Here is a 14,687-nt window from a genome sequence, read left to right on the forward strand (position 1 = left end):
TGAGAAGGCTGTTTACATGGTGCAGTTGCTTTGCCTGGGTTTTTCTTGCCCTCTAGTGGTACAACATGGTTAGTGCAATGAGGTCAGTGAGGGCCACTACTGTTTCAATGGCTAATACTTCAGTCACTGTCAAACTTCTAAAGATGGAAAATGGACCACAATTTTTTTTTTTTTGCTCAAATGAGGTGTTCCAGGTGAGGTCTCTTAATTAGGGTTCCTCACTGAGCTGTTGAGTAATTAGTCATCCTTAAGTGATGTCACACTGAAGTACCAGAGGTCCCTGTTGCAAATGCATGTCATTGGAAGTGTTTGTTCTGACAAGAATACAAGAGGAAACGTTTCACCCAGTTCGCTCCAATTCATTTGAGCCCCTTCAGCAAATGACCATTGGAACTGGGGTATCAAGCATTAATAAGATTGGCAACTCCGAAGAGACCTGGCACAGATACTTGCACAACAAGCGAGATGACTACATTCAGGTCAAACACAGGACAGATACTACAGATTGTACTGACTAAAGTTTGAGTGTAGTTTTAAAAACCGACAAAGGATTGTTTCACCAGAGGCGTTACCCACAATACCATACAGAAACATTGTGATTTTCATCAATGGTGTGAATTACATTTATTTTAATTACAATTTTAAAATACATTTTATACATCCTCTATGATCTCTGGCTAAGATTACTATAATAATCCTAAAAATAATTCTACAATTACAAATATTTAGGTGGTAAAATGAAAAACTGGAAAAACAGCAAGTCACAAAGCTGGTAAGGGGTCCAAGGCCTCTATGCAAACCATATGCTGAAGGCTTAGGTCAAAACATTTGTCTTAAGGTAGAAGTCATTCTATCAATTAGACTTATGTTTTGAGGAGTTGTATGCTAACCTGTGTAAGAATGTTGCACTACAGATGGCTAAAAATCTTTGGCAGTTTATTTATCTTTACATTTTAGCTCAATGGTAAGGCAAAGAAATTCAGTGACCATTTTCTCAAACTGCTCCTACAGTTTTGGTTAAGTCAAGGATGTGCCATGACCCTTCACCTTCAATGTATTTAATAAGTCAGTGATTTAAAGGTCAGCGCTCGTGGCATCCACAGTATAGCACAGGGTGCTCAACGGACAACAGAAAGTTACTACCTCTTTACAAATTACAGATTCTTTTGACATGGAGCTTACACTACTTGTGTTACTGATGACCAAATTTTACATTAAACAAAACATAGAACCCTTTGCTAAACGTCCATATCTATGGCAGGAACCTACCAAGCCTCGACTCTGTTTACACTCCCTCCCTTCAACACTTCAACCCCCTTTGCATTTGACAGATCTCCTCTTATCCCTCGAAGTAGAGAATTATGGCAGATCGGGACGCCAGCCAAACCCCAGGATAGAGGGGCTCGGTGAATGTGGTCTGGACTCTGTGGAGGAGGGCCACTGTGTCAGAGACACTGTAGAAGGACAGAGTTCCTGCCCTGTGATCCAGGTACACTCCTATTCTGGAGGAGGGGGAAGGGACAGGGATGTCAGTGCTCTTATTATTGTGCCAGAAGAAGTAACGGGACGAAGAGCAGCGCAAGCTCCAGGACTTGGCGTTGCGTCCCAGACCGCAGTCATTGCCCCACCCTTTCCTGCTGATGCCCTTGTAACAGAGCGCCATCTCCACCTGGGTCCCGCTCCACTCAGCCTCCCAGTAACAGCACCCAGACAGACCCTCTCTGCACAGCACTTGGCCCCAGCAGTCAAATCTCTCTGGGAGATCAGGATATGACTGCACTGTGCCACCGCGTTGCACCACTCTGTTCCCGTCAGACAGCCGGAGCTCTCGATTGGCTGTGTTGGGGTCCAGTGTGAGCTGGCAGCAATCTGATTGGACCAGAGGAAAAAATCCATGCAACGGTAGTCAGTCAGCTTTCAAAATGCAGGGCAACTGAAACAGCTTGTGTTTTTTTTCCCTATCTTTTTATACTGCTGAATATTTTACCATTGGGTGCCTTGCTGCTGTACCTTGATGGTACAACAGCAAGGTCATGTCATACTGTCATGCTTTAATGTACACACTGTGTGTGTGCATGTATGTGTATACAGACTCACATTGTAAAAACTCCTCTCTGGTCCTGGGTTCTGGGATCTGTAGAATATTTCCCCCTTTCATAAAAGCTAGAAAAAGAGGGAAAACGAATGGCATTTGATTTGACTGTGTTACAGTAAATGTCCATACTGTCCGTACTACAGGTAAGCTGTGATGTAATTCAGAGGAGTTTTGGTGAAAAACTCACACCAGCCTGGCGTAGCTTCCTGCTCAAAATGGACTTCTTCCACTGACGGAAAAGAAAAGGAGAGATATGTGGGTGAATCAGACACAAACAGCACATCCGTGATTGTAAACAAAGAGAGGTTACTCACTGTGAATACTACATTATAGAATATTCTGTATTATTATCATCATTATCCCTATTACTGTAATGCCCATACAGTACGTTTCTATCTCTGAATATTTTGAATATAAACCTAGGAGCAGCCGTTGCACCTGTTTTAGAGATCTTCACAAATTCCACTTTACAGACGTCCTCCAGTCGCTCCTTCAGCTCAGAGACAGATTTCCTCACAGCCTCAAAAGGGAGGTGTGGATTGAAGGTCATGCTGGGTAACTGACCAGGTCCAGGAGAGGCACAGAGAGACTGACAGTTCTACAGACAGACAGAGGAGAAGGAGCATGTATTGAGTTAAAATGAGGATATAACAACATTTGAATTGCCATGTTAAAAAACATGTTTCATGTCAACCAACGTCTGTTCACACCTACATGAATTACACAAGTGGACATGTAAAATGTAAAAATGTAAAATCTGCAGAACGTGACAAAAAATTTAAATGAGTGATGTTACCTGGTGGAAATGGATGTGAGTGATGTTACCTGGAGGAAATGGATGTGATCCTCTGTGTGTGAAAGCTGCTCCAGCTCAGCGTCTCTCCTCCTCAGCTCAGCAATCTCCTGCTGCAGTCGCTCCAGGAGTCCTTCCGCCCGACTCACTGCAGCCTTCTCCTGATCTCTGATCAGCTCTTTCACCTCAGAGCGCCTTCTCTTAATGGAGCGGATCAGCTCAGTAAAGATCCTCTCACTGTCCTCCACTGCTGCCTGTGCAGAGCGCTGTTAGGAGACACAGAGAGAGGAAGACTGTACATTTTAACTAGGCCTTTCACTCAGCTCTTACTGGGACCCTAGACAGCCTGTTCTCCACAGTGTGGCTCAGTGGGATTGAGCCCCACAGGGCTGGAAAGTAGCCCACCACTGGGCTCCTCACTGGCTGACTGGAGGAGAGCCCTGACTGAGCCCTGAAATGGTTCTTCATGTAGCCGGTTGTGGTCTTCTCCTCTGGTCGGTACCCACCGTGAGTGACACCACAGCCTGTCTCAGATCCTGCAGCTCCTTCTCTCTCTCCTGGATTCTCTGCTGTAACTTTTTTTGTGTTACATTCCGTAGCTCCTGTAAAAATAATACTTATTATACTTAGTATAAAATATGTATATACACCCATAAAATACAAAATCATTTTCTAGTTGACTTCAGTTTAGTTTTAAAACCACAAAATGATTAAGGAAACTCTGAAATTTAACAAACAAACCAGACAGGACTTGGCAGCTTTGTGCTTTCTCCCAGCATAGACATCACATGCCCCGTCTCCCGGTCCAGTGTAACAGTGAGCAGGAGGAGCAGTTTGGAGTCCTAAATTCAGTTTCTCCATCATTTCAGCCAGTACGGTGTTTCTGTTCAGAACAGGCCTTGGGGTGAAGATCTCTCTGCACTGGGGACAGCTGCAGACACTAGTATGATCCCAGCAGCCCTTAATACAGCCCATACAGTAACTGTGTCCACAGGGAATAGTCACCGGATCCTTCAGTACATCCAGACAAATCGAACAGCTGAACTGGTTCTCATCCAGAAAAACTGCAGTATGTGCCATTTCAATGCTCTCCCGGACAAAGGCTGAGAGGCAGAAAGAGTGGAGAGCGATGATTATGAGTTCTCTGGAAATACAAGAGCATTACACACACATAAATACGGAAAATATTTAAGAAACATTAAATGTTGAATTAAAGTTTTATATTCAATATATAAATGTAAGCTAATATTATGGAAATTATATTCTCAAGACAAAAATATTGTCAAGACCCGTAAATGTTGCGCGTGTTCTGCACCTTCTGAGGTGCTGCAATCCAGGTTGCAAGCCATGCTGCTATGTCTGTGTGCTCCTCAAATCAGCAAACTGTTGCAGAAATTTTTGCAGCAATATATGTGATATTCATGTGTATTTATTTGCTAGACCCTCTTGAGAAGAGCATTTAACGGGGTTCGAAATGTAGACGTAGACCTATAGGTACAAAGTCATTAGACCCAAACTCGTAATACAGCACCATTGTGGGATACAGCAGCAGTTAAGTGGTGTCATTAGCAGCACAAACACTATCGCATGTACTACTATACTGTACTATCAGAATTTTCCGCCTCCATGTTTGTGTCGCAAAACCATCGAGTAAGCTATTTTCTTGTAGCGAAAACAACCACCACGTTTTTCTATAATGTTTTTTGTATATATATATTCAATTTTTACCACAACCATTTAAAATTAATATCAATTAATATTTAATATCAAGATGAATTGATTACAAACATTGTAACGAGCTAGTGGTAAGGCGCATGACTCTGCGGCAATCCAACTCGTGAGCAAAGTCATCCTTTTAAAAGCGCTTCGGGAATCAGTAAAGGTTTATTCTGTTAGGTTGGTCAAGAAGAAAAAAAATGGATGTCGGTCGGTACCTACCCAAAATCAGCGTCACTAAGTTTAATTTGGATGCGCACGATCTTGCCAACACTCTCACGCTGTTGTGTGTTTTGAGTTTGATCACTGCATTGCTGTCTTCCCTCTGTGGGTAGCACCCACATTAGTTCCCTCCTCTCAATTGACTTCCGCTTCCCTTCCTTTCCTTAAGTGCCCGATGGGATGTTAACTGAGCACCGCCCCTCCAGCAAAACAATAGCATTTTCACTTTTTCATATGTGTTTTGTTTGTGTGGAAAAATGGAAAAAGGAAAAAAATTCTTTAAAGTAGTTCTGTTTGTATAGACAACCGCTTTTTCGGGGACTGTGCTTCCAGCTGTGAGTGCCCTGCGACCGGTATTTTGTTGCATCCTACTATCAGTGACGTTAAACGAAGCATTTTAAAGCATTAAAAAGAACATTTGCTTTTATGTAAGCTAAGTCCCAGCAAGCAGTTTATTAAGGTTATGTTCTAATATCTGTTCACACATCACCCCTTGTGTATTGAAAAAAGTTTCATTGCAATTTACGCAAAAATGATTCCAACTAGAACCAGGCAGGGTTCTGTGGTTTGTCCCTGTAGGAGGAGACTTTACAGTTCTAGGTAGGTAGGTAACTCCCTGTAAAAAGCGTTCTAAGTAGATTTCTCTATAAAGGGTTCTACCAAGAACCTTTATCCTGTAACTCAGTTTGCTTCAGGTGTTTCTCGAGTATACTGTTTTTTAATGGGACATTGATCGTGCATTGAACCCTCTCACCAGAAGAGCCCTCTGTGTGATCACTTGAACCCTCTCTCAAGCCACTGGCACACCTCTTTGTTTGTACAACTTGTAGAGAACTCATTTGTACAAAAAAGGAGAAAGAAACAAATAACAACATTAAATACTTTCACCTTCTATGGCAAAACTGCTTAGCTTGACTCAAGATAGGCCTGGTACATATCCAAGAAACATAAACAGCATCATATCCACCCTTGCCTCATTGAGCCTCTTCTGAGCCCCTTCTGAATTAGAAAAGAAACATCGTCCTGTTGAAGGACAATGTTATGCTGTATGATGAGACAGCAGTGTGGGGTAGTGGTAAGGAACAGTGCTCGTAACTGAGAGGTGGCTGGTTCGATTCTCCACTGGGATGCAGTTGTACCCTTGGGTGAGGTACTTAATGCACAAATTGCCTCTGTCTTCCTCCAGCTATTTAAATGGATAAAACTCTAACCTATGTGAGTCACTTTGGATAAAACCATCTGCTAAATGACAATAATGTAATGATTTAACTTATGTAGTTTCTCTTGTGTTTCTTATCATTATCGATTTTTCAGTCTAGCTTTCAGTATCAGTCCTCAAGGTGACTGATCACATTGTGTTCCAGCCTGACCCCTCCCCTGTCCCATTCTCCACCTCTCATTGGCCTGAAACTCCCTCCCATCAGGCTTGCACCGATCCAATGCTTTTGAATGAGGGTGTTTAGTCAATGGCAGATAATTGGAGCACAGTGACACAGCAATAATCACTGTTGATATGCCACACCCACTGCATTGATGAGGAAGTGCTCTTAGTCTCCCGCACCTTAAAACACCCACACACAGTCCAATTAAATAGGGGGGAGGGGCTAAAGGATTTATTTAGTACCTGTTCAAAACACACACGACTACACAATTAACTCTGTCGCTTGGGAAGAAATGATGGTAAAGATGTCAGCTACGGCAGAATACAAGTGAAATTAATTGATTACAGGGATGCCAGACACACGTACAAACATTCACAAATAGAATTTAAAAAAGGACAAACGCTTGAGTCTTTGAGGGTGAGGATGTCATCTTATCATCAGATTACTGAATAGTTGCTGATGTTGAAGTTTACACATTGAGGTGAAACAAATCGCAATTTGAAACAGCAGAAACATAAAGTAGAAAATGTTTATTAGGATGAAATTTTGTTGTAATTTCGTTATCCTGGACAATGACAATAAAGCTCTCTCATTTTAAAAGTGCTTTGTGTTGAACCCTTTTGCCTTCAATGTAGAATCCTTTCACCCCCCAAAAAAGGAGGAGGAGTCTTTTCTGCAAAAAAGGGTTCTTCAGATGAAAATGGTTCAAGGTAGACCTTTTTCCCTTTCTGTTTAGTATCAGTCCTCTTTATTCACACACCTAGGACAATCAGAAGAAATCTCTTCGACATCTTAGTTCTGTAACCATTGTAAAACTGTACAAACACCCAAGACCCCTACTTAATTGTTGTAATGAAGTCCAGATCCAGACATCTGACAGCCTAAGGCAGGCCAGTTTTCATCAGTTCTTTCCTGACTGTTGTGTTTCACACAATGCATTGTTGGATGTGGTTTTGTTCTTTTCAGCTCATTGAACTGCATTTCTTGGCTATTTTTCCACCTCCTTGACTAAACTGACGGACCAGATTGTTCAGTTTTGTGTTATCACAAAAACTATTCTGTGCATCTTGCTGTGTCTCATTACCTCCAATCAACACCCAGGTTTCAACGCACAGGCAATACAATCAGTGGACTGTGGCAATCCAGTTGTGTGAGGCACTCCTTAGTTTTCTGTAGCAACACACACACACACACACACACACTCACACACACACACACACACACACACACACACACACACACACACACACACACACACACACACACACACACACACACACAAGCACACCTCTGTGAATATATCAAGCACAAGAAACACCTGAATCTGATTTCTTTTTATTCTCACGTTAATTGAAACTCAGTAGATTAAATCGTGATTTACAGTAAATTCCCTGTTGGGATCAATCAGTACCAAGCATCGCACCAGTGACATTTGCTTTATCGCATAAATTTAGTATTTGTACACGTGTGGGAATGTATAATGCACTGACACAGGCAAATTTTCTTTCATCTTTTGACTTCAGATGAGCCACTTTCTCTCTAATTCCACAGGACACAGTTTAATTGCAGAATCCACAACATTAGCGTAAAAAGCAGGGTAGAGGGGCTGAGTGAATGTGGTCTGGACTCTGTGGAGGAGGGCCATTGTGTCAGAGACGCTGTAGAAGGACAGAGTTCCTGCCCCCTGTGATCCAGGTACACTCCTATTCTGGAGGAGGGAGGGATATGAATTTCAGTGCGCTCATTATTGTGCCAGAAAGAGTAACTGTAAGGGGAGCAGTCCAGACTCCAAGACTTATTGTTATAACCAAAGCATGGGTCATCATCATCTTCTTTCCTGTTGATCTCTTTATATGAGACTGCAATAGAAACCATAAACCTATTCTGGACGACGAGGAGACAGGGATTTCAGTGCTCTTTTTGTTGTGACAGAAGTAGTATTTTGATGAAGAGCACCACAAACTCCAGGACTTGTCATTGTATCCAAGGAGAGCATTATAACCCCATCCTTTCCTGCTGATGTCTTTATATGAGACTGCAATATAAACCTGTCCTTTACCACTCCATGCTGCCTGCCAGTAACAGCGTCCAGACAGGCCTTCTCTGCAGAGAACCTGCTCCCAGTAGTGAAATCTCTCTGGGTGATCAGGGTATGACTGGGCCTTGCTGGTCCTCATCACCTGCCTGTTACTCTCAGAAAGACAGAGTTTCGCATATGATGTGTTAGGGTCCAGTGTAAGCTGACAAGAGTCTGAAGGGAGACAGGTGCAAAATTATCGATGAAGCTATTAATTTAATGTAGTCATGGTCAGTTTTTAAGTCTTTAAAAATTCAAATCAAGTTTTTATGGATACTCAAATGCTGCATGAAGTATGTTTGAGTATTTTATCCCAGCGTTTTTATAAAACATTTTGTTCTGCATTTATTTCTTTAATTGCAAATCCTCTCTGTTAATGAATTCAAAAGTCTTAAAAACAAAACAAACAAATAAAAAAAAATACAAGCCTCGTTCATGAGAATGTGAGTTAGTGACACTCATAAAATGTTTTTTGCACAGAATCAAGGTTTGCCATTAGAGAAAATCTGGGGAGTGAGAATAAGAGGTAGAAGTACAGAGAAAGTTTTTAAAAAATGTTTTCCCATTGGGAGTCATTGTTTCAATCTGTTTGTGTTGTTGTTAAATTAAAAATTCAAAAATGTTTATTCCTAGTTCAGCAACAGCATTATTTACCAGTTACATTTAGTAAATGACATTGTGTTTATATTTGCAATCATGGATGCTCTTATCCAAAAAGCTTTGCAAAAAGGGACACCGCACTTACAACTGAAATGTGACACAAGATAGCAAACTACTTCTCCTCCTAATCGCTACCCTTACTGTCAGTGAAATCGGAGTAGAGTGCTTATGTATGTGGAAGTGTGCTTCAGAATTGTATGTAATTAGTTAGGCAGGGGTTTTCTTCAGGGTATGTGCTAGAATTGTATTTGGAATGGTACAGTCCTTAGGCCCTGCATATTTGTCGGTACGGCGGCTTCTTAGCCGGCTTTGTTTTCGCTGTCCATGTGCTCGTGTTTACTGTTTTCCCCTGTGTTCCAGCCCCGCCCTGTTCTCCGCCCTGTCTCCGCCCACCTGTGTCTGATCACCTGCCTACCTGCACACCTGCATCTCATCCCCTTATCTGACTCGCCCTATATATTCCCTGCTTGTTGAGTGCTCTTTGCTAGTTTGCCTCAGTCCTCCCGTTTCGCTACCAGCTGTTATTTGTTCTGTTTTGCGACCCCTGCTTGTTCCTCTTGACCTTGATTTTTTGTATTCTGTTTTCTGATTGTTGTTTGCCGTGATTTCCCTGGTTTTTTGACTTTGCCTGTTCTGACTTCGTTTTTGGGTTTCGATTTGAATTCATTAAAACTCGCCTTGTTCATCGTGCCTTCCTGTCTGCTCCTGAGTCCCTGCCTGAGCTCCCTGACAATATTGCAATACACTTACATGTTGATCTAGGCACACATAATTGTGATCTCAGCACTATGGCACTGACAGTTGTTCATATGTGGTTAGTGGTATTGGCAGTATAGCACAGTGGTTAAGGAGCAGGACACATACCCAAAAGGTTGTAGGTTTGATTCCCAACTAGGCACTGCTGCTGTACCCTTAGGCATGGTACTTAACCCACAACTGCCTCTGTAAATATCCAGCTGTATAAATGGTTATTTATTATTATATGTTATTAGACAACAAATTTTACTCGTAATAAAAAGACCAAATCAAAATCACTTTCAACAGCTTACATATATCAAAATTATCAAACCAGAACCTCTCCTTTTTGGTAAAACACAGCGCGTTCAGTGAATATGAAACTGATTGATTACATGCACACCAAGATCATGCACAATTGGTGCCACACAGCTGGCTGTCATAATTCTGTATGTATTTTGGACTTTGTGGCAGACATTACAGTCAAGGATACAAATCAAACTGTTTTCATTCAGAACACAAATGACCCAAAATCATTTTCACCCACCTTTTAAAGATCATTAAAATAATCTTCTGTGTAGGTTGTTGATCATCCTCCATCTGCTGCAAGACTGTACAACCAATTTTTTTGTAGCCACCTTCAAAATTCTGCATTTTAGAGATGCATTCATCTTGATATCCAGTAGGGGGCAGCAGGACACTGCATGCAGGCACAGAAAGTGCAGCGCGGGCACAGTGTGTACAAAGCTGACAGACTACTTTGAGAAACTGAATGCAAAGGCACTTAGATTCAACTGGTGTGTAGAGGGGCAGTGCCACAATAACCACAACTTTTCCCTCTCGGCTAGAGCACTAAACTCTAAATGCACACATCTCTAGTACAGACATTCACAGTGTGTCTCTACAGTGTGGCCCTAAGAGGACCAGGCAACTATAAGAACCAGAGTCTGAAAACAGTGACCAGGAAAATATACCTCACTCTGGCTCTGCGTTGGTCATTATATAAAAACATGCTCCAGCAGTAAGATTAACTTTTTATCTTGTGGGAAAGACGCAACAAAATTATATTTACATTTGCTTTGTTTACAACAGACTTGCACATCATGTTTATACCTGAATATTTTAAAAATAAGCAGTATTCCTCTTATCAAAACTACTGAATGGATTTCTCTCTACACATTTAATGCAGTTTTATGGTAGAATCAAAACCCAGCCAAAAACCAGGATAGAGGGGCTGAGTGAATGTGGTCTGGACTCTGTGGAGGAGGGTCATTGTGTTAGAGACGCTGTAGAAGGACAGAGTTCCTGCTCTGTGATCCAGGTACACTCCTATTCTGGAGGAGGGAGGGGAAGGGATTTCAATGCTCTTATTATTGTACCAGAAAGAGTAACTGGAAGGAGAGCAATGCAAAGTCCAGGACTTGTCATTCTGTCCCAGAGCACAGTCAGCACTCTCTCCTTTCCTGCTAATCTCTTTATATGAGACTGCTATAGAAACCCCACGCCCACTCCACTCAGCCTCCAAGTAACAGTGTCCAGACAGACCCTCTCTGCATAGCACTTGCCACCAGATATCAAATCTCTCTGGATGATCAGGATATGACTGGGTCTCTCTCACACATGTCACCACTCTGTTCCCCTCAGACACACGGAGGTTTTTATTCACTGTGTTGGGGTCCAGGATGGGCTGGTAAAAATCTGAAGGAGGGATATGGAAAGTCATCCACAGTATACAAATATCAATATTTTATACTTTTACATTTCTCTGGATCATTTTTGAATAACATCTTATAATATTTTATTGTTTCAATTTCCTGTTTGAATCATAATTATTTTTGATAAATATTTAATTATTGTTCACTTCTCCCCTCTCCCATTTCATACCTTCATTTCAATATTCATAATTTGTCATTTGTGTTTGGAGTAGTGCTGCATGTGTGTATGTGTGTGTGTGTGTGTTGACAACTCATCTTTATGAAGTCTTGACTGAGAGACTCACATTGTAAGAATTCTCCTCTGGTCCTGGGTTCAGACTTGACTTCCTGAACTTGTTCTACTTCATACAGACAACTCAACTTCACTGGGTGAAGGGACAGAGAGAGACAGAAAAGGAAAAAAAAAGACAAAGAGTGAATATTACATCAGTAATTAAGAACAGAATTAATTTATTGTTTTGACTTTTTCATTTTTATTGGGTTTGTTGTGCATAAGCCTATATTTTATCTTAAAAGACTAAAAACCTGAGTTAGAAATTTTGACCAATTCCCCCTTGCAGATGTCATCCAGTCGCTCTTTCAGTTCAGACACAGATTTCCTCACAGCCTCAAAAGAGAAGTGTGGATTGAAAGTCATGCTGAGAAAGTGTCCAGGTCCAGGAGGGGCACAGAGAGGCTGACAGCTCTGAAAAAAGGAAAGACAGACTAAAACCCATACAAAGAAAAACTGACTGACAGACAAAAATATAGATTGTTCAATCAGCAGGAATCTTTCCAGCTCACATTGATGAGGTCAGTAGCAGTTCCACTGGAGAGCTCTGTGTGAGACACACCCCCTTCGGTACTGCAGACAGAGCCTGTGATGTTACCTGGAGGAAATGGATGTGATCCTCTGTGTGTGAAAGCTGCTCCAGCTCAATGTCTCTCCTCCTCAGCTCAGCAATCTCCTGCTCCAGTTGCTCCAGGAGTCCTTCACCCTGACTCACTGCAGCCTTCTCCTGATCTCTGATCAGCTCTTTCATCTCAGAACGCATTCTCTCAATGGAGCGGATCAGCACAGTAAAGATCCTCTCGCTGTCCTCCACTGCTGCCTGTGCAGAGCGCTGTTAGGAGACGCAGAAAGAGGAGAGCTGTACATTTTAACTCGGTCTTTCACTCAGCTCTTACTGGGACCCCAGACAGCCTGTTCTCCACAGTGTGGCTCAGTGGGATTAAGCCCCACAGGGCTGGAAAGTGTCCCAACACTGGTATTCTCACTGGCTGACCGGAGGAGAACTGGTCAGTACCTACCGTCAGTGACTCCAATGTTTTTTTCAGATGCTGCAGCTCGTTCTCTCTTTCCTGGATTCTCTGCTGGAATGTCGTTTGTGTTGCTGCCAGCTTCTTCTGTGGAGATTACATAATGTTACATGCATTTAGCAGATGCTCTTATCCAGAGCAACTCCAATCACAATAGAACATAAGTGTATCTATTCAATTTAAATGAGCAACAGACCAGGCTCACAACACTCCCCGACCAGTGAGTGCTAGCATAACACTGTTAATGCCCTACCACGAGTTAACTTGTGCACTCTGACAAAAGGGTGTGAACAGAGCTGTCACAGAGAGCTGACTTGCATTCACTTCCTGCTCTTACTGCTTTATCACCACGGACTTCAGACCAGTTATTACTTTCATTTTTAAATCCCCAAACCTGTATTATACTTCACCAGTTTTTAACCTATATTCTCAATAACACTAAATCACTTGTAAGTGTTAGGAATGGATTAAAATTAAATTATTGATCATCATTCTTATACATTAAAATACATCAGAGAGCTGCTGGCAAAGTGACCCACTCCTTACCTGTTTCTCAGTCGTTTCTGCTGCAGCTGAGACTGTATCATGGCCTCTGTGTTCATGCATTGTACACAGATAACAGATACACTGCTGATCAGTATGACAGTAAACCTCCAGCAGCTTGTCATGATGAGAGCAGATCTTCTCCTGAAGGTGTCCAGTGGCATCAATCAGCTTGTGTCTCTTTCCTGGATTGAGGTCATTATGAATTCTGAGGTGAGTTTCACAGTAAGAGGCCAGACACACCAAACAGGATTTGACGGCTTTGCGTTTTCTTCCAGAGCAGACATCACATGAAACGTCTCCAGGTCCAGCGTAACAGTGAGCAGGAGGAGCAGCTTGGAGTCGCATATTCTTCAGTTTCTCCACCATGTCAGCCAGTATGGTGTTTTTCTTCAGAACAGGCCTTGGGGTGAAGGTCTCTCTGCACTGAGGACAGCTGTAGACACCAGTATGATCATCCTGATCCCAGCAGCCCTTAATACAGCTCATACAGTAACTGTGTCCGCAGGGTATAGTCACTGGATCCTTCAGTAGATCCAGACAGACTGGGCAGTTGAACTGGTCCTGATCCAGTAAATCTCCAACCTGAGCCATTTTTCTGCACACACTGACAGACTGTCCAAGTCTGAGTTTAGTTCCGTTTCTCTGAAACTGCATGTGAGTGACGGAGAGGGAGTGACTTCCTGGTTCTGCCCACAGCTGCAGGAGGTGTGGTGTTGAGGCCAGGCTGGAAGGAGCATGAAGTGTGGAGAGTATATAATCCTTTAGCAACTCTGGATGATATGATTATTTCTACCACAGAGTTTCACAGAAGTATCGGCAAGTTGTGAAAATTTTTGTCACAGCTCAGCGTTAAATATAATGCATCACTTGAGAATTCAATCACAGTGTGTCGGTGTTATTTTATGATTTTGCTTTATTTCTATAAAATATCCTTTGTAAGAGATTCACATCCCCAATCTGAATACAGGGTGATTGTTGATTTAAACCCCCCAATCCTGTGGAAAGTGAGACCCCTGTACTGGTGTTTCCCATGATGCTATCTGTGTGCAGTTTAACAGCAAACTGAGTCAGAAAGAGATGGACTGAACTGTCAGGCGGTGAGATGGGCCCCTGGTGAGCAAGAACACAGCCAGGTGAGTGTGAATGATCCAGTTCACCTGTTTCCTGGGAGCACTGCTCCCCCTTGTGGTGTTGAATAATCTAGATAACTTGTTTCAAAGTTTGTTTAACACTCGCTCTTAAACTACTGCATGGACTGTAGTTGTCATCTAGATTTTATGGTGTAAATAACGGTCCAAGATACAAATTACAAAATACCAAGATCCAGACCAGCTCAGTAAATATCACAAGTCCATGTCATGAGCTGACTGGACCCAGGATCACTACCCATCAGCACACCAAAACGCAAGCACAGGGAAGTGGTGATTAAAAACAAGTTTTATTTTGA

The 14,687-nt window shown here is 42.2% G+C and overlaps 1 protein-coding gene across 1 annotated transcript; it reads right to left on the reverse strand.

Annotated features, from left to right (window-relative positions):
- Positions 1 to 675: 675 nt before the first annotated feature.
- On the reverse strand, positions 676 to 13,831 carry LOC118773658 (tripartite motif-containing protein 16-like). The gene is made up of 8 exons (XM_036522677.1): positions 13,241 to 13,831; positions 5,581 to 5,592; positions 3,395 to 3,490; positions 2,921 to 3,154; positions 2,534 to 2,693; positions 2,283 to 2,324; positions 2,098 to 2,163; positions 676 to 1,869 (listed from the first exon to the last, which is right to left on the reverse strand). The coding sequence occupies exons 1-8, from the start codon at positions 13,829 to 13,831 to the stop codon at positions 1,340 to 1,342; spliced, it is 1,731 nt and encodes a 576-aa protein (XP_036378570.1). The 3' UTR covers positions 676 to 1,339.
- Between the last annotated feature and the right edge of the window lie 856 nt (positions 13,832 to 14,687).

This window comes from Megalops cyprinoides, chromosome 2 (assembly GCF_013368585.1).
Source record: "Megalops cyprinoides isolate fMegCyp1 chromosome 2, fMegCyp1.pri, whole genome shotgun sequence".
Classification (NCBI taxonomy): Eukaryota; Metazoa; Chordata; class Actinopteri; order Elopiformes; family Megalopidae; genus Megalops; species Megalops cyprinoides.